The sequence below is a fragment of the Balaenoptera borealis genome (assembly GCF_965194805.1).
Source record: "Balaenoptera borealis genome assembly, chromosome: 12".
In the NCBI taxonomy this organism is placed as follows: domain Eukaryota; kingdom Metazoa; phylum Chordata; class Mammalia; order Artiodactyla; family Balaenopteridae; genus Balaenoptera; species Balaenoptera borealis.
Genome location: NC_138869.1, coordinates 68,540,778 through 68,557,626, shown reverse-complemented (window position 1 = coordinate 68,557,626; position 16,849 = coordinate 68,540,778). Strand labels below are relative to the sequence as shown.

General features: G+C 52.7%; 4 protein-coding genes across 7 annotated transcripts; 1 reads left to right on the top strand and 3 right to left on the bottom strand.

Annotated features, from left to right (window-relative positions):
• Positions 1–754: 754 nt before the first annotated feature.
• Positions 755–2,902, bottom strand: PFDN6 (prefoldin subunit 6). Of its 3 annotated transcripts, none has more exons than XM_082347249.1 (5): positions 2,790–2,902; positions 1,775–1,853; positions 1,435–1,505; positions 1,229–1,353; positions 755–981 (listed from the first exon to the last, which is right to left on the bottom strand). In XM_082347249.1, the coding sequence occupies exons 2-5, from the start codon at positions 1,836–1,838 to the stop codon at positions 852–854; spliced, it is 390 nt and encodes a 129-aa protein (XP_082203375.1). In that variant the 5' UTR covers positions 1,839–1,853; positions 2,790–2,902; the 3' UTR covers positions 755–851. The 3 variants fall into 3 exon arrangements, with proteins under 3 accessions (XP_082203375.1, XP_082203373.1, XP_082203374.1); XM_082347247.1 differs by lacking the exon at positions 2,790–2,902 and adding an exon at positions 2,057–2,196 and having other exon boundaries at positions 1,775–1,920; XM_082347248.1 differs by lacking the exon at positions 2,790–2,902 and adding an exon at positions 2,057–2,109.
• On the top strand, positions 2,369–9,482 carry WDR46 (WD repeat domain 46). The gene is made up of 15 exons (XM_082347206.1): positions 2,369–2,570; positions 2,670–2,882; positions 2,980–3,060; positions 3,204–3,316; positions 3,447–3,534; positions 3,661–3,722; positions 3,944–4,048; positions 4,154–4,304; positions 4,430–4,565; positions 4,899–4,998; positions 8,058–8,371; positions 8,517–8,611; positions 8,752–8,847; positions 8,975–9,088; positions 9,202–9,482. Exons 1-15 carry the CDS (start codon positions 2,502–2,504, stop codon positions 9,298–9,300), a joined length of 1,836 nt encoding a protein of 611 aa, XP_082203332.1. The 5' UTR covers positions 2,369–2,501; the 3' UTR covers positions 9,301–9,482.
• Positions 9,483–9,760: 278 nt separating this feature from the next.
• Positions 9,761–12,016, bottom strand: B3GALT4 (beta-1,3-galactosyltransferase 4). Its single transcript, XM_082347221.1, has 2 exons — positions 11,393–12,016; positions 9,761–11,213 (listed from the first exon to the last, which is right to left on the bottom strand). Exon 2 carries the CDS (start codon positions 11,188–11,190, stop codon positions 10,054–10,056), a length of 1,137 nt encoding a protein of 378 aa, XP_082203347.1. The 5' UTR covers positions 11,191–11,213; positions 11,393–12,016; the 3' UTR covers positions 9,761–10,053.
• Positions 12,017–12,151: 135 nt separating this feature from the next.
• On the bottom strand, positions 12,152–16,845 carry RPS18 (ribosomal protein S18). 2 transcript variants are annotated; one of them, XM_082347245.1, is made up of 6 exons: positions 16,753–16,845; positions 16,185–16,283; positions 12,786–12,872; positions 12,595–12,696; positions 12,396–12,487; positions 12,152–12,268 (listed from the first exon to the last, which is right to left on the bottom strand). In XM_082347245.1, exons 1-6 carry the CDS (start codon positions 16,753–16,755, stop codon positions 12,193–12,195), a joined length of 459 nt encoding a protein of 152 aa, XP_082203371.1. In that variant the 5' UTR covers positions 16,756–16,845; the 3' UTR covers positions 12,152–12,192. The 2 variants fall into 2 exon arrangements, with proteins under 2 accessions (XP_082203371.1, XP_082203370.1); XM_082347244.1 differs by having other exon boundaries at positions 16,738–16,770.
• Between the last annotated feature and the right edge of the window lie 4 nt (positions 16,846–16,849).

Below are 16,849 nucleotides of genomic sequence, written 5' to 3'. Positions count from 1 at the left end.
CAATATTACAATGCATTATGTGCTGGGGCTTGAAATCAGTTTAAGCTACACTCAAATTCTAGGAAGAAAGAGACTAAAAAGAACTAATATGCCAGGGCTATTTTGAGGATGACAAGAAATCATAGCAAAGGAGGGTCACCATGTTTCATTCTGGGGTTAGAGAATTGTGAGTTCTTCAGTAAACTCACTTTCCCTAAAATCATTGCGTTGTAAATGCCCTTTTCATGTTTCCAACCAAGATAAGGAAGAGTTAAGGGTTCCACATACAGGCAAGAATTAGGTTTGAGACATTTCGGATTTTAGTCTCAAGAAAGAAGGATTACTCTGCCACACAGAGATTCCAGTGCAAGGATCTGGACCTGAGAGAGTAATGCAGGTGATAAACATATAAGGTGGAAAGGACCAGGAGAATGGATGAAGACAATTATGACAGAAGCGGCTGGTCAGAAAAAGGCCAGGTAGGGCTTCCCTGGTGGCGCAGTGGTTGAGAATCTGCCTGCCAATGCAGGGGACACGGGTTCGAGCCCTGGTCTGGGAGGATCCCGCATGCCGCGGAGCAACTAGGCCCGTGAGCCACAATTACTGAGCCTGCGCGTCTGGAGCCTGTGCTCCGCAACAGGAGAGGCCGCGATAATGAGAGGCCTGCGCACCGCAATGAAGAGTGGCCCCCGCTTGCCACAACTAGAGAAAGCCCTCACGCAGAAACGAAGACCCAACACAGCCATAAATAAATAAAAATAAAAAAAAAAAAAAAAGAAAAAGGCCAGGTATTTTCACATTTTATTAGCTACAGTATAGACCCTAGAGCTGCCTCATTTCCTCCCCTCCCCCCCACCCCCGCCAGGACAGGGTCAGACCTTCCCAGGAGCCCCCGCTTTTGCTGCCTGGGCCCGCTGGAACTCCTGCTGCAGCTGAGCAAGAGTCTCTCTCTGTTGCTCCGACTGTCGCTCTAGGTCCCGGAGCTGGGATTCGTATCGCTTACTGAGGAAAGGCAAAAAAGCAAGTAAGGAGAAATTAGTGAGAGTTACTGTTGAGGGTGCTGAAAGCAAGAAGGAGATTGGTGGAAAACTTGAGATCTAAGGGGAGGATGGAGAAGAGGAGTTACAAGGGAAGGGTTGGAGGAACTGGACAATTGGGGGCTACTCTGGAGAGCGACTCTACAATGGTTCCTCAACACCTTTATCCCAACGCATCAGGTACATCACAGGGGGGTGAAATAAAGACTCACATCTCAGCCGTGATGTAGTCCAGCCTTTTCCCCACTGTGGCCCGAGCTTCCCCCAGCTCCTGTTTGACCAGCACGGGACCCAGAAGTTTAAAGACCATATTGGATCCATCCAGCAGGGCCAGTTCCTGATGGAGGGGTGGGACATATATGATCAGAATTACTGCCAGGACAGGTCCCTCCTCACCCCATAAGTCCCAGTCTCTCACCTCTTTCACGATATTATTTTCTGTTAGTTGTGCCTCTAGTTTCTGCCTCCCTGACATGGATTTACTCAAGTCTGGCGGGTGGGAGGAAAGACGTTATTAGACACATCACGTGCGCCACCCGACCCCCAAAATCCTGATGAGAAAAAGATGCAGTTGAGGAAGTAGGCCAAGGACGGGGCAGCGAGTCAGGGGATGGTAAGAGTATAGAGGTGGGGATGGAACCGCACGCTGGGGCCGGGAGTAGGGGGATGGGGTGGGGGCAGGGCAGAACACATTGTCTGGGTATGGCTTTGGGTTGTGAGGGAATTGGGGCGAGGCCACACCGACCCTGCTCCCTTACCCTTCTGTAGCTGTTGATATTTCTCCACTTCTCCCTGTAGCTTCTTCTGGATTAGCTCAGCCATGGCGGGGACGAAAGCCTGCGGGGAGCGGGAGCGGGGCGCTGGGTCTCACACGCTGGAAGGTACCCGAGCTCCCTTTTCTGGCCTGCGGAAATGACAGCCCTCCTGACAGGCAGCCTCTCGGGACACTGCAGTCTCTCCGGGTCCGGAATATCTGCTCCACCCCGGTGGCGGATGAAACAGGACCCCAAACCCCTCAACCGAAACCCTGCCCCACTCACGTTCTCCCTTCAATATTGGTAAACCCGGAAGTAAACAACGAATGCCGGGAAAAGACAGCGCCGGAAGCTTTCGTCTGACGCATGCCGGGAAATGTAGTTCTAACATGTTTAATGAGCGGCATTCCGCTGAAAAGACTGGATTTGGAAGGTTTTAGGCAAGATGGGGAAACCAAGCTGGAAAAAGAAACTGCACGGTTGCTTGGGTCCTGGCCCCGGACAGCCTCTCTTTCATTACTCGGGCATAAGCTGCTGCACGGGAGGGCGGGGCCAAGGCCCGCGGAGGCCCTCAGTGGCGAGCGCGCCCTCAGTCAAGATGGCGCCTAGAAGGCCTTAGACCTGGGGCGGCGCTGATTGGATGAGGGTCGGAGAACTTCCGGGAGTTCTCCATCCGATTGTGGGACAGCTGAGAGGAGTTTGCACGTGTATCGTGGTTCGAGTGGACTAGATGGAGACGGTCCCCAAGCCGGGCAGTCGTGTCCCGCCCAAGAAAGACAAACTTCAGGGCAAGAAGAAGGTAGTGACCTCCTTGGGGTGGAAGGGAAGTTTTTAGCTGCGGGGTTGGAGGGGCGGGGCGAGGGGCAGCGGACTATCGGGGATCCTGATCCGCCGGCAGAAACCGCGGCGATACTGGGAGGAGGAGACCACTCCGACCGCTGCCGAAGCTTCTCCAGGTCCCCCTCGTAAACGGAAGAGGAATCGAGAGCTCCGCCCCCAGAAGCCAAAGAACACTCACAGCACAAAGAAGTCTCGGATTTCCAAGAAGCCCCAGGTCCCGAAGAAACCACGGGAACGGAGGAGTCCAGGGCCTCAGCGGAGCTTGTCTGGGGTGAGCCTGGGACCTGATAGGGTGGCAAGGCAAGTCGCCTTGTGCTTGAGGGTACGAGGGTTGAGCCTGTTTCCTAATTGCCTCCTGCCTGCCCCAGGCCCAGGACCCATTTGCAGGGCCCGCCCCCGTCCCTGTGGAGGTGGTTCAGAAGTTCTGTCGCATTGACAAATCCAAAAAGGTGAGGACCAGTCGGAGAGTGGGGAGGGGTTGCAGGCAGGGAGTGTCTGGGTGAATCGGATGGAGGCGGGGCCAGGTGGCTCTCCGGTGACCCCCATATCCCTTGGTTCTTTTCCCACTCCTTCTCCACCAACGATGTTGTAGCTGCCACGTTCTGAGACCAAAATCCGGAGCCGACTTGAGGCGGCTGAAGCTCAAGAAGAGGAAATAAGTGTCAAAGCTGCTCGTTCTGAGCTGCTGCTTGCTGAGGAACCTGGGTGAGTTCATTAGGACCCTAATGTGGGCCTCCCCAGCCCCTGCTTCATGGGGCTCTCGTTTCTCATTTTTATGTTGGTACACCCACTTCATATTAGGAAGCCTTAATGCACCCCTGATGCTCACTTGCAGGTTTCTGGAAGGAGAGGATGGGGAGGACACAGCAAAGATATGCCAGGCTGATATCGTGGAGGCTGTGGACATTGCAAGTGCAGCCAAAGTGAGCCTGAGGATGGAAAAGGGGCCAGTGGGTTGATGGATGCAGAGTAAGATGGGAGTGGGGACTAGAAAAAAAATTACCAAAGGGAGCCAGTTCTTTCTTTTTTTTCTTTTCTTTCTTTTCTAGCATTTTGACTTGAACTTGAGGCAGTTTGGACCCTACAGGCTTAATTACTCTCGAACTGGGAGGTAAGGAATTCCAGTTACTTCAGTCTTGCCCATCTCAGCCATACCAGTGTGTGTCTGGGTTGTTGATGTGGGGAGGGTCTTGTGATTTGCTTGCATGTGAGGGTGAGCGTGTATGGCAGCATCTCTGCTCTCACCTGGCGAGGAGGAGCTGGCGTGGGGCAGACCTCTGAGCCCAGGTGCCCCCCTGAACTGACACCCTGCCTGTCCTCCAACTACAACAGACACCTGGCTTTCGGAGGGCGCCGGGGTCATGTGGCCTCCCTTGACTGGGTGACAAAGAAGCTCATGTGCGAGATCAATGTCATGGAGGCGGTGCGGGACATCCGGTCAGTGGCCTCGGTCAGCAGCGGTGGGGCTGAGACAGCCTATCCCTGATTGAATGACAGCCGGTGACTCCCTTTCACGTTGTACTGTTACTCCGCTCCTCCCAGGTTTCTGCATTCGGAGGCACTGCTTGCTGTCGCCCAGAACCGCTGGCTTCACATTTACGACAACCAGGGCATCGAGCTCCATTGCATCCGCCGCTGTGACCGCATCACACGGCTTGAGTTCCTGCCTTTCCACTTCCTCCTGGCCACAGCTGTGAGTGGCTGCAGAGCACAGGGACCGGGTGGCAGCCCCTGAGAAGACTGACCATCCTCCCTTGGGGCCCCAGTAGAGGAAGGACAGAGGGCAATCAGGACTCATTTTCTCTCTCTCTCTCTTAGTCAGAGACAGGGTTTCTGACCTACCTGGATGTGTCAGTGGGAAAGATTGTGGCAGCTCTGAATGCTCGGGCTGGTCGGCTCGACGTCATGACTCAGAACCCTTACAACGCCGTCATCCAACTGGGACACAGCAATGGTCGGTCCCTGGGTGAACTTTGACCCTGACCATCCTGTCCTACTTTTCTTTTCTTTTTTTCTTTTTTCTTTTTTTTTTTTTTTGCAGCTTGAGGGATCTTAGTTCTCCGACCAGGGATTGAACTTGGGCCCTCGGCATTGAAAGCTCTGAGTACTAACCACTGGACCGCCAGGGAATGCCCCTGCTTTTCTTCTATATTTGCTTTTAACGGGTCCCTTCAGGTTGCTCCTCTGCTTCCCTCTCTTGTTACTTCTTGGCCTTGAGTCCCCATCTTTCCCAGGTTTAATCACCTCAGTGCCCTTTTAGTAACTAAAGTTCTCCTCTGATGCCCAGGGACTGTGTCTTTATGGAGCCCAGCCATGAAGGAGCCACTGGCAAAGATTCTCTGTCACCGTGGTGGGGTCCGGGCTGTGGCAGTAGATTCTACAGGCACGTAAGTCACTTGTTTGGGCCTGAGGTGCTGGGGGGTGAGGGGCAGTGTGTGTGTCACAGCTGGGCAGAAAGGAGCAGAAGGACCACAGACTCTGCAGCCCAGCTGCTTGGGTTTAAATCCTGGTGTTATCCCTGACCAGCCACGTCAGCAAGCATGTTAGGTGACCTCGGTGTACCACACATTGTCCTCACCCTGAGACTGGGGATATGAGTGTCTCGCTCAAGGGCCAGAAGACTTTTTCTGTAAGGAGCCTGATAGTAAGTATTTTAGGCTTTGTTGGCAACGGGGCATAACTGAGTGATTTACGAAGGTCCTTAAATAACAAGAGGAAACAAAGGATTGCAAATTTTTAAGCAGTGAAATTAGAAAAATAATTGAATGCAATATTTTTGTAATACAGGTCTACTCATGAGAAGAATTGGATTCCTGTTTTTGAGAATAACATTTGGCTTAATTGGGGTTGAAAGTTATTGTCCCAAATCATCCAACTCAATTGCAAATGTTTATCTACAGATGCCGATCTGTTGAGAGATTTTGCATATGTTATCTTTGCAAACATCTTTTCGCACAGATAGATGATGAGATGAGTGGTACTTGAAACGCTCTCAAGTGAGATGCTTTACGTGGTGTCAGTCTTGACCACAATACCATGCTGTCTTAGCACAAAAAGCAGCCACAGAACAAGTAACCGAATGAGTGTGACTGTGTCCCAATAAATCTTTATTTGTAGTTGCTGACATTGGAGTTTTCAAATAATTTTCATGTTTCAAAATATATTTCTTTTGATTTTTTTTCCCAACAACTTAAAAATGTAAAAACCATTCCTTATGGCTTGTGGGCTGTACAGAAATAGGTGGTGCGCTGGCTTTGTTGGCTCATGGGCCGTAGTTTGCCAAGCCCGGGGCTTAGCTTAGAAAACTGTTGTAGGCATGAACGTGAGTTAAGGCCTATAGAGTTGATCACGGTGCCTGGTGGGTAGGGAGCGCTGTGTTTCATCATTTTTGTCAAAGACGATCGTCCTCTTTAGGTCTGGCTGGTGATGTGAAGGGTTGGGGGTGGCAGGTCTGCTTTGAATTTCCGCCTCACGACCGCTGTGAAGTCCTGACTGCTTTTCCCCTCCAGGGTCCCTCCAAGGTCTGTTTCTCACCCTTCTCGCTGTCTCACAGTTTCTAGCCTCCGGTTCTTCCTCCTTCTTGTGTGTCCTGGGTGTTGATGTCAGAATACTCTTTCCCACATGGCTTTCCTCCTTTTACACCATTGCTCAGGAATCTTCTACATTAAGTATTAACTCCATAACCTTACTTTTAAGTTGTTTGATAGAAAATCAGGAAGAAGAAAAGCCCAGTGGCTACCAACTTATGAAAGCCTGCCAGATGCTCAGGCCTCCTGGGCCCCCCATAGTTGTGTCTCTGTGGACAAGTGTTTTGCTTCTGCCCCTTTTACTCCATGTCTGTGCCAGTCTGGTGCTAGGAGTGTCGGGGGCCCTGTCCTGAGGTCTTCTGCCTTCTGTGGGCCATTGGACCTGAGCTGGACTTGGCCTTCCCCGGGCTGCCTGGGTCAGCTACTCCTGCGCTCAGGGCTCTATCACTTCGTTCACGGAGGTTTGGTCAACAGCCTGACACCAGACAGCTCTGGTCCTTGGTCTTAGGCCCACCCCGGCTTAGCTCTGGTCCTCCTCAGGGGTGCCTCAGACCAGCCACAGGGGCTCCAGAGATGAGGCTGACTGTCGTCCTCAGCTGGCTTTCTGGAAGCTTGCATTAGGACTGGATTGGACTCGCAAAGCTGAGGTGTTTCTTGCAAGTTCAGTAGCGTGGTAGTGTGGCCTTGGATACCCATCTGGCCACTGGGTGGGCATTTGCACAGGGGATCCCAGAGCTGGGTGTGTTTGTGGCAAGAGCCAGCGTGTGCTCCTGAGTTGTTGGCTCAGTGAAGGGTGTGACCCTGTGTCCCAGGAGCCCTCCAGAAGTCCTGGTTTGTGCTGATGGCCTCTCCCTCGGGTGGAGCTGGGCCCTGTTTGTCTTGTCAGGACAAGTATCCAGCTGGGCCTATCTTTGGCCCCATCACAGGCCAAGTCTCTGCTCAAGTAGGAACTCCTTCTTAGTGTCTTCCTCCTGGGTTCCCAGCCAAGGCTAAGAGGAGGGTCTTTGGCTTCTGGCAGACATACATCCCCTGGCCTGGCTGGTCCCCCTTCAGCCTTCCTGAGGAGCAACTTGAACATCAATAGAAACTCCAACCTCTGCAAGTAAATGACTTGCATGGTCCATGCTTCCTTGAGAGGATTTGGTCACCAACCTTGCCCACCCTCCTTCCAGGGAAGGGGGCGGGGCAGGGCCCTCTAGTGCATCACTTCCTTGCTTCCTAAGGAGGTTTTCTCAGGTCCATGCAGTCTCCACATTGTGGCCTGTTATTGCCAGAGAGCAGCTTTGGGAACTATATCCCGTCCGACCTTCAGGAGCCCCTGCAATTTGTCCCCTCCTGGCCCTCCTGGCCCTATTTCCCACCAGCCCGGAAAACAAACCCCTGCTTCCATCTCCCTGTCTCCACGCTCTGATGTTCATTCATTTGTACCTGTTATACATGCATCTCTGTTTCTTGTGCTTTCTTGAGAATTACCTAGAATGGCTCAAATCCCACGAAGCCCTCCCTGACCACTGCCATGAGCCCTTCCCGCTGCTTACTGATGGGCTGCCTGTCTATGCGGTGGGACCTCACACCTGGGTGTAGATTGTCGTGTGTGTCCTCCCTTTCATTCACGTGTCGTGAGTGGGTAAGAGCAGAGACACTAAAGACACAGGTCTGACTTGAATTCTAGCTCTACCACTCAACCGTGATTTCCTTTCTCTGAGCTAGCTTCAGTTTCTTCTCTGTAAAAGGGAAATGAAGATAGTACAGCTGCGTGATGCCTCACTGAGAGGAGGCGCATGGGGTGTGTGGTATGATGGTAGTGATTACTGTCATTGTTGGTCTTCTTCTCCTCAACCAGACCTGATGCCTGGACTTGGCCACAGGCCTGCGCAGTAAGCTCATACTATGGATTAATCACCCCTGCTTGCCCCCAGGCACATGGCCACCTCTGGCCTGGACCACCAGCTGAAGATCTTTGACTTGCGAGGGACGTTCCAGCCTCTGAGCGCTCGGACCCTGCCCCAGGGAGCGGGGCACCTGGCCTTCTCCCAGCGGGGACTGCTGGCTGCAGGAACGGGCGATGTGGTCAACATATGGGCAGGACAGGGCAAGGCCAGCCCGCCGTCCCTGGAGCAGCCCTACCTCACCCACCGGCTCTCGGGCCACGTGCATGGCCTTCAGTTCTGCCCCTTTGAAGATGTGCTGGGAGTGGGGCACGGCGGGGGCATCACCAGCATGCTGGTCCCTGGTGAGTGGGCAGGGCTGGAGCTCTAAGTGGATGACCTCCGGATGGAAGCTGGAATGGGCCTGACCCTGAGACAGCTGGGGGCCAGGGGCTTGCTCAGGCTGGAGCAGGTTCCTGTTTACAGTTCCGTGCTTCCTCCTCCCTCCAGGGGCTGCTGAGCCCAACTTCGACGGCCTGGAGAGTAACCCATACAGGAGCCGGAAGCAGCGCCAGGAGTGGGAGGTGAAGGCCCTACTGGAGAAGGTGAGGAAGTGGCTGCGTGTGGTTTGGGGCCGGGGGTCTTGGGAAGAGTGGGCTTCAGCGGCGTCTCTGGTTTCCAGCCCTCTTTGGTGTCACCTTCCTGTGGCTCCTTACGCATTCCTGTCCCTCTGTGACACACCCAGGTACCTGCAGAGCTCATTTGTCTGGACCCACGAGCCCTGGCAGAGGTTGATGTCATCTCTCTGGAGCAGGAAAAGAAGGAACGGCTAGAGAGGCTGGTACGGAGCAGGCCCCCGAGGGCCCGGGCCTTCCTCACCCCCACATCCTGTCCCCACCATGTCCTCAGAAGTGCAGTTCCCTGCCTTGGAAGTCTGTTTCAGGTTTCACTCCTGTCCCCTCCCTCAGGGCTACGATCCCGACACCAAGCCTCCCTTCCAGCCAAAGCCAAAGCAGAAGGGCCGCAGCTCCACAGCAAGTCTGGTGAAGAGGAAGAGGAAGGTCATGGATGAGGAACACAGGGTAAGTGAGCACCTGGGGATGGGCCGGGTGGCCTGTGGGCTGTGCCCTCCTGCTTGTACCTTTGGCCTTGCCAGCCTGCCACTTCTCACCTCGCCCCTTTCTCCCCACTCCAGGACAAAGTCCGACAGAGCCTGGAACAGCAGCCGCAGAAGCAAGAGAAGGCCAAGCCCGTGGGGGCCCGGCCATCTGCCCTGGACAGATTTGTGCGCTGAGCCAGGCTCCAGGGGTTCCTGGGAACAACATTCTCTCCCCAAGAGCACCTGTGGGGAATGACCTGTTCCCTGGAATGAGGAGGGAGCAGTGAGCCCCCTCCCCCACAGGGGGTGGAAAGCTGACTCCTGGGGGTGGCGGGGAGAGAGCTTGGTATTAAACAGGAAGGTGGGTTTTTGGATAACATGTCTGGATCATCCCGTGGACCTGTTCCCTTCCCATGTCCGGCCTGGGGCTGCTCTCGGACGCGAGGGGTCGTGGTGTCTTGCTTCTACCCTCATCCCTATCTTGTGGTCGCTGTGGCTTTAGTCTGGCTCTCTAGGGCCTTCCTCCAGGGAGAGGCTCTCCTCCCTCTCCCACATCCCTGGAGATGTCCTTTCCATCCAGCAGGCTCTGGTAGCCTTCAGGCTCCCCAGGTTTGTGATCTGAGACTCCTGGTGAGGACCACACTGTACTCAAGAGGAAAAGAGACAAGTTTATTGAGGGGCTTGTGCCCCTCCCCTGCCGTGGCTGGAGAGAACAACCCAGCATGTGTGGCTCTTCCTGATGACCATCTTTGGGGCTGGCAGGCCAGGCAGCCCCCTAGGTGTCTCCTGTATCCCTCAGTCTTCAGTGACAGACTAAGCATCTGATGTAGGGCAACCAATCAGCTGCAGCCAGCTAGAGCCTCTGCCTTGGGCCCGGGAGAGAGAAGGTGGTGAGGGTGCTGGCTGGACTCTCAGCTCCTCGCCCCTCTCCTGGGCACCCAGGCCCTCTCAGCTGTGAAGCCAGGCTATTACCCGGCATCGGAGGATGCCGAGGACTCCCTGGAGCCAGGAGCAGAAGGGTACAGTTCTTTCCCCATCAGAGCCACCCACCAGCTTCCAGGCTTCCTGCATCTCCCAGGGGTCCAACTTGTGGGATGTCAGCAGGAATTTCCCATAGCAGCACCGATCCAGGGGGTAGTGGGTGGCACCAGCCAGCTTGACACAGTGGGTTGGGGCGAGGCCTCCTCGTCGGGCACTTAACCCCACAAAGACATCCTCCAGTGGCAGAGGGGGTGCCAGGCTGGCTACCTTCAGTATGAGCTGCACAGCAGAAGCCGATAGCACATAGCCCGTGCCTGAGGCGTAGGGGGGAAAGGGGCCCCAGGTGGGAGGCCACTGTTCCTCTGATATCTGGTGCTTGCCCCCTGGTGTCCGAGAGGGGTGCACTCGCCAATGCACACGGCCCAGGTACAAGAGAGGCACGGGCTGGCTCGCCAAGGTGGGGCCTCCTTCCCACTTTACATCTCCAACTTTCGCCTTTCTCAGGGGCTCCATGCCCCTTTCCCATTGCTCCCAGCGGCCTCCTCGCCGGACCAGCTCTGATACCAGTTCGGGGACATTGACGAACACATCATCGTCGGTCTTGAGGATGTAGCGGGCCACAGGGCAGTGTTTGTCGGCCCAGTTCAGCCCGCTGAGGGTCTTGAGAGTGAGGTTGCGGTAGGAATCCTGGAAGGCCGCCTGCATTATGTCCCCCTGGGCCGCTGACTCCCGCGCCAGGTCGTTCCCGCGCGAGCCCCAGCTGGGCTCTCCCAGTAGAAAGACAGTCTGCACCCTGAGCCCTCGGGCCTCGCGCAGCCGGCCCCACGAGGCCCGAATGGCGTTTCTCTGGTTCAGGTTCTCCGGGGCCGTGCAAACCAGGATTAGCAGGAAGGGCGGGGGGCCGGGACCGCCGCACGCCTCCTCGTTGGGGATCAGGAGGCGGGGCAGGGTCAGGGGCGGCCCTGGCGAGGCCGGGCCTGGGAGCAGGGAGGCTAGCGAGAGGCTCAGCAGCTCCTCCCCGATGCCCGAGGGCCCAAAGAGCGTCCAGACAATCACGAACAGCAGGGCGGCCAGGAGGAGGCGCCGGAAGAGGCTGAGGCGCATGGTGCGGCGCAGTCAGAGGGGACCTGGAGGGAAAGATGGAATGCGGTTAGAGGGCGGAGAGTGCAGCTCTAGGACACTTGGGTCCCTAACCGGCCATGCCAGGGCTGGGGCGGGCCGAGGGTACGGCCTGTACCAGCGCCCTAAGGTGCCGGCGCGGGAGGCGGCGCGGCGGGGCCCATGGCTGCAGCTGGGGGGAGGTTACCTTGTCGGCTCGGCCGCGGAGGCCCGGCTCCATGGCCGGCGGGTTTCCGCTTCACCAGTCACCTCCCCCGTCCTCGGCAGCGGCCTAGTCCCGCCCCTCTCGCTGGGAGGGCGTGGCGTGCGCGTCCCCGGCAACCCTGTCAGAAGCTTCGCAGCCGCGCGGCAAGCAGAACGCAGAGGAGGGAGCGGGTGGTGCAGAAGTGGGGTCTTTCCCGAAACTGGGCAAGAATGGAATTGGACCCGCGGGCCTCGGGCACAGCGGGCGAACGCTGTGCAGCCGGAACGGCAGCGGCTGCCTCGCAACCATGCGCCACCCACCCCCACCCCCGCCCTGCTGCTCAGTTCTTCCGGGTCACCAAAATCAGCATCTCCCACCAACTCGCAGAAACCTAGGGTGGTAAAGACCTGGAAATACTCACCTAAGCGGCAACCCGCTAGGCTCAACTACCTACACAAGCCTCAACACGCTGCAAGCCAACAATAGGGAGCCTAGTCTTGAAAACCATGAGGGCTCCTCCTCGAGGATGAGCCTGTTGGTTGCCCCTTCTCCCACCCACCTGGAGAGCGGGCACCACTAAGTAAAACGTTGCTTCCCATAGTGGGGAGTGGCAACAGCATAGCTTTAACCAAGACCAAGGACACCGGGCAGCTGAGTGGGGAAATCAAGCAGGAGGGAAAATGACCAACAGGGCCCAGTGTGAGAACATGTTCCCTATTAGTGTCTCCAGAAAAATGCAAAGAACCATAAAGAAGGAAGCCATAACTGTATAAACTATTTATTAACAGACAATGCCCACAAATTTATTTCTTCTTGGACACGCCCACAGTGCGGCCACGGCGGCCTGTGGTCTTGGTGTGCTGGCCTCGTACACGAAGTCTGCAGGTGAGAAAAGAGAAGGGTTACAGGTCTTACACCATACAAAACAAACGTCTGGGAAAAGACAGAGCATGAGAATTCCCTGGGAGTCTAGGGACAGGCAGAGATGAGCCCCCACCCCACTCACCCCCAGAAGTGGCGTAGCCCTCGGTGGGCCCTAATCTTCTTCAGTCGCTCCAGGTCTTCACGGAGCTTGTTGTCCAGACCGTTGGCCAGGACCTGGATACAGAGGAGATGGTGAGGTATGCTTGTTCTACCCCCTGGCTTATGACCAATTCTAACTGGACACCCTGCTCTTCTCTAATCTCTCCCATCTTAATACACACCTGGCTGTATTTTCCATCCTTCACGTCCTTCTGTCTGTTTAAGAACCAGTCTGGGATCTTGTATTGGCGTGGATTCTGCATAATGGTGATCACACGTTCCACCTGGCAGGCAGGACAAGGGTCAGGTCCAGATGGTCTCCCCGCCCCCTCCCCATAGGCCCAACCCCTAGCCCCCCCTTCCTTGTCCTCACCTCATCCTCAGTGAGCTCTCCTGCCCTCTTGGTGAGGTCGATGTCTGCTTTCCTCAACACCACATGAGCATATCTTCGCCCCACACCCTGAGGAAAGGTTTCAGAGTCGGATGAGTCTGATTTTTTGGGTTTCCTTTAAAGACCCATGATTCAAAAAGCACAGAAAGGTAGGTCCTAAAATAACCTAGTGCCTTATACTTTTCCAGATACAAAGCCTAATCATTAAAAGAGAAAACGTTTTGTTCAGAGGCAGGGCTGGACCAGAGAACTTGGGGCAGATACCCCTTGAAAGCAGAATCTTTTTTTCCCACATTGCCCAGCATACAGACGTAGTTGTAAATGCTGCTGTTAAGACAATACAGCAGCACCCAAGAATGGCACCTCCTAATTTCTGCATCGTGGAGGATGAAGCTGATGTCCCTCAGAGCTGATGTAGCACCAAGGAAGCAAGACTAGGGTATTTTCAATTAATAGGGTTGATTAAGGGGTAGGAATGTCAGTTGCTCACGATGTCTAAGGGCCACGCGCCATGATCCTTTGGGCAGGTCACTGCACGATCAAAATAAACGAACACTTAAATCGGTGACATCGTATCACCACCACCACTGGTACTCCTTGCCACCTGAATTCACAAGCCAAGTAGACTTGGATAGTGAAGGACTGTGTGCTGGGTTGAATAGTGTCCCACCAAATGTATGTCCATCCGAAACCTCAAAACGTTACTTTATTTTGAAATATAGTTTGTTAAAATGAGGTCATACTGGATTAAATCCAATGACTGGTGTTCTTATCAAAGGAGAGGACACAGACACAGAGGGAAGAAGGCATGTGATAAGAGGCGAGACACTAGAGTGATGCAGCTGTAACACAAAGAAACCAAGGATGTTTGGCATCCAGAACTGAGAGATTAAGTTTCTGTTGTTTGAAGCCAACCAGTCTGTGTTACAAGGGCCCCAGGAAACTGAAATAGATGGTATTTCCTCTCTGTAAGAAAGTGCCCAGGGAGTCAAATTACCAGATTGATTTGGAAGAGACTAGGATCTTAAGTCTCTCTCAAACTTTAATTCTCTTCCTTCTACTTTTAAGTGTTTAAAACTTTCCATAAACAAGTTCTTTAAAAAGTTGCTGTCAAGCTAAGATTTTGAAAGCCCTATTTAGATACTGGCTTGCCAACTTCCTAAGTTAGACCCCCAGATCCCCTTTACTCTGCCCCAAGCAGACCACCCTTATTCTCTCCATCCAGAAGAGTACACTACAGGAAATCATCACTTTCTCATCTTTGTATCTCAAGGGCCTGGACCATATAACAGAAGAGTTGATACTAACTTCATACTAGTCTCTGAAACCCAGTCATTGTGACCAATTCCGACCCCCTGCATGTTTCCAAACAATCCACAGACAACAGTTATCATCCTTATTTAGAGAAAGAGCAGAACAACCAGCCTTAAGGAATATTCATAGCAAAAGTGTACAAATGGAAACAAAACAACAAAGGGATCATGACACAGAATAACCTTGCAGGTGTGTATTACCTCTCAGCAAATACCCTCTTCTGCTTGTGCCAACTTCAATACTTCACCTTTCCCTGGCCAATTAACCTTGCTCCTCTAACTACATTTTTTTGAGGAACCCCTCCTTATACTCAACCTCCCCCCAGGCAACTTTCTTCCAACTTCTAAGTATTACCCTGCCCTACATTCCAGATCATTAACAAAAGACCACCTGCAAAGGTGGTGGAGCAACAGGGCTCCCATACACTTCTGGTAGAAAGTGTAAATTGATACGACCACTTTGGAAAACTGTTTAGCAGTACTTACTAAAGCTAAACATATACATGTCCTATATACCTACCAGAAATGTAGATGGATGTTCTTTAAGAACGTATATGTACATGTACTAGAACATTTGTAACAGCACTATATGTAATAGCTAAAAACTGCCCCCCGCCAAAAGACCACTTGCAAGCTTCAGTTGTCTCACCAGAGGAAGAGCCAGCAAAGGCTGACTTTCCACACAATTAGCAATGGCCCTAGTACCTGTCTATATCTAATCTTTCCCAGTGATAAGTAGGCCATCAAGTTAATAAAAAGATTTCTTATCAAAATACTCATTAAGTATCAGAAACTGCTTTGGTTAAACTGTTTTAAGCTGACTACAAAGGGTGACACATACTTAAGGTAACAAATAAACTAATTAATTTCAAAGAGGCAGAGGAAGGGTTTAACAGAAGCATCCTACTAACCATGCTCATCTTTTATTTTCACTATCTCATCTACAGCCTTTAAAAAGGGAACAGGCAACCTCACAGATACAGTGGGCTCAGTTCCAGACCATGCCAAACAGTGACTATTGCAATAAAGGGAGCTACACAATATATTTTGGTTTCCCAGCACATGTAAAACTTATGTAGTCTATTAAGGGAGCAATAGCCTTATGTCTCAAAAAACCCCATACATACCTTAATTAAAAGATACCTTATTACTATAAAGTGGTAACCATCACCTGAGCCTTCAGCAAGTCTAAATATTTTTGCAATAGTAACACCAAAGGCCACTGATCACAGATCACCATTAACAAATATAGCAATGAAAACGTGTGAAATATTGCAAGAATTACCAAAATGTGACAGAGACACCAAGTGAGCAAATGCTGTTGGAAAACTGACTTCCTTGAGACAGGGTTGCCACAAAAAAACACATTATTGCTAAGCACGATAAAATGAGGTAAGCCTGTACTGTATTTCACACTGCCTTACTAGTTTCACAGAACAGAAGGAAGCAGTCTTCATATGTACCATTTAAGAATGAAAGCTGTGCTCCTTGAATTACAGAATGAAAAAGTAAATGCGATGGATCTTATAAAGAAAAGCTTATGATATACTGTTTTAAATTAACAACCTATCTATAAAATACTTATAATGGTGTCCTGTCATGACATAGTGACACCTCCCATCTCCCAACTTAGAATCTCTCGGCATTTCTACTCACCCTTCAAAATGTACAATTATCCAATTCCTAGGATATACACATTTTCCAGGAAGGGTTGCTGTTATGATGCACTGGGGGAGAGGGGCAGAAACCAAATCTAGCACGGACCTTACAAGCTGATTGATGGCTGATGGTCCAGGAAGTTTTTAGTGAATTCAGGTAGACAACCAAACCCATTCCCCAGCCCCTAGGTGAAATACATTGGCTTGACCTGAGACTATTCTTTGGCTTTTATCACTTACCTTTTGGGGCAAATGTGGTTAAGAGGACTAGTTGCGCTCTTAACCATTCTTTTTTTACCCAGCAGACGAGGTGATCTGGTTGGGACTTCCTCCACCTTGCCTTAACGACAGCTCAATTGTTAACAACCCAAGTTTCACTTACAACCCAAGCAGCCCTTACCCTACTTTACCTTAATTGCAGTAATGGCAAAGGCAATTTTCCGCCGCCCATCGATGTTGGTGTTGAGTACTCGCAAAATGTGCTGGAACTTCTCGGGGATTACTAGAGACTGACAGAGATTCGGGGAGAAATTAGACACCGTGAACTACCATTAAACCGTAACCTCAAACACGAGCGTTAAGCTTGTCACAGAGAGAGCAAGAAGCCCCCGTCAGGTTTTCACGACACAAAAAACTCCTCAGTCCTGCAGACAGCAGGAGCATCAAGTGTTCAGGCTGGGAAAAACGCAACCTCCGGGAGGAAGCACGTCTCCTGCCCGTTCCCAAAGTACACTCCGAGTGGCGGAGGTCGGAGGTCCCCACTCACACCCAAGCCTTTCCAGCGCCCGGGAAGTGACTTCCTCCGGCCCCACTCCCCAGAACTGGATGTCTTTAGTCGTCCTTTTCCAGGGGTGCGATCCCAGGCTCCACACAGAAAGCTGCAGGCCCCCAGGGTAGGACATTTTCCGCCCCCTTACAGCAGACCTTCCTTGCCCCGGTTCCGATGTCGCCAGATCCCCGTACCGACTCCAGTCTTACCATGGCGGCGGCCCCAGCGGCGGCGTGTAGGCCTCCAGTGGAAGAGAGAACGGAAGTGACGTAGCAGCACTATATCGCTACCAGTCGGAAGGGGCGG

Excerpts from the sequence above, each read along its gene's own strand:
- B3GALT4 (XM_082347221.1), bottom strand. The coding sequence starts at position 11,190 with ATGCGCCTCAGCCTCTTCCGGCGCCTCCTCCTGGCCGCCCTGCTGTTC.
- PFDN6 (XM_082347249.1), bottom strand. The coding sequence starts at position 1,838 with ATGGCTGAGCTAATCCAGAAGAAGCTACAGGGAGAAGTGGAGAAATAT. Across the intron at positions 1,506-1,774 it reads ATATCAACAGCTACAGAAGG|ACTTGAGTAAATCCATGTCA; the intron begins GTAAGGGAGCAG and ends CCCACCCGCCAG. Across the intron at positions 982-1,228 it reads GACTACATCACGGCTGAGAT|TAAGCGATACGAATCCCAGC; the intron begins GTGAGTCTTTAT and ends GCCTTTCCTCAG.
- RPS18 (XM_082347244.1), bottom strand. Across the intron at positions 12,873-16,184 it reads TTGCCATTACTGCAATTAAG|GGTGTGGGGCGAAGATATGC; the intron begins GTAAAGTAGGGT and ends ACCTTTCCTCAG. Across the intron at positions 12,269-12,395 it reads GGGCTACGCCACTTCTGGGG|ACTTCGTGTACGAGGCCAGC; the intron begins GTGAGTGGGGTG and ends TCTCACCTGCAG.
- WDR46 (XM_082347206.1), top strand. The coding sequence starts at position 2,502 with ATGGAGACGGTCCCCAAGCCGGGCAGTCGTGTCCCGCCCAAGAAAGAC. Across the intron at positions 4,049-4,153 it reads GAGGCGGTGCGGGACATCCG|GTTTCTGCATTCGGAGGCAC; the intron begins GTCAGTGGCCTC and ends CGCTCCTCCCAG. Across the intron at positions 8,372-8,516 it reads CACCAGCATGCTGGTCCCTG|GGGCTGCTGAGCCCAACTTC; the intron begins GTGAGTGGGCAG and ends TCCTCCCTCCAG.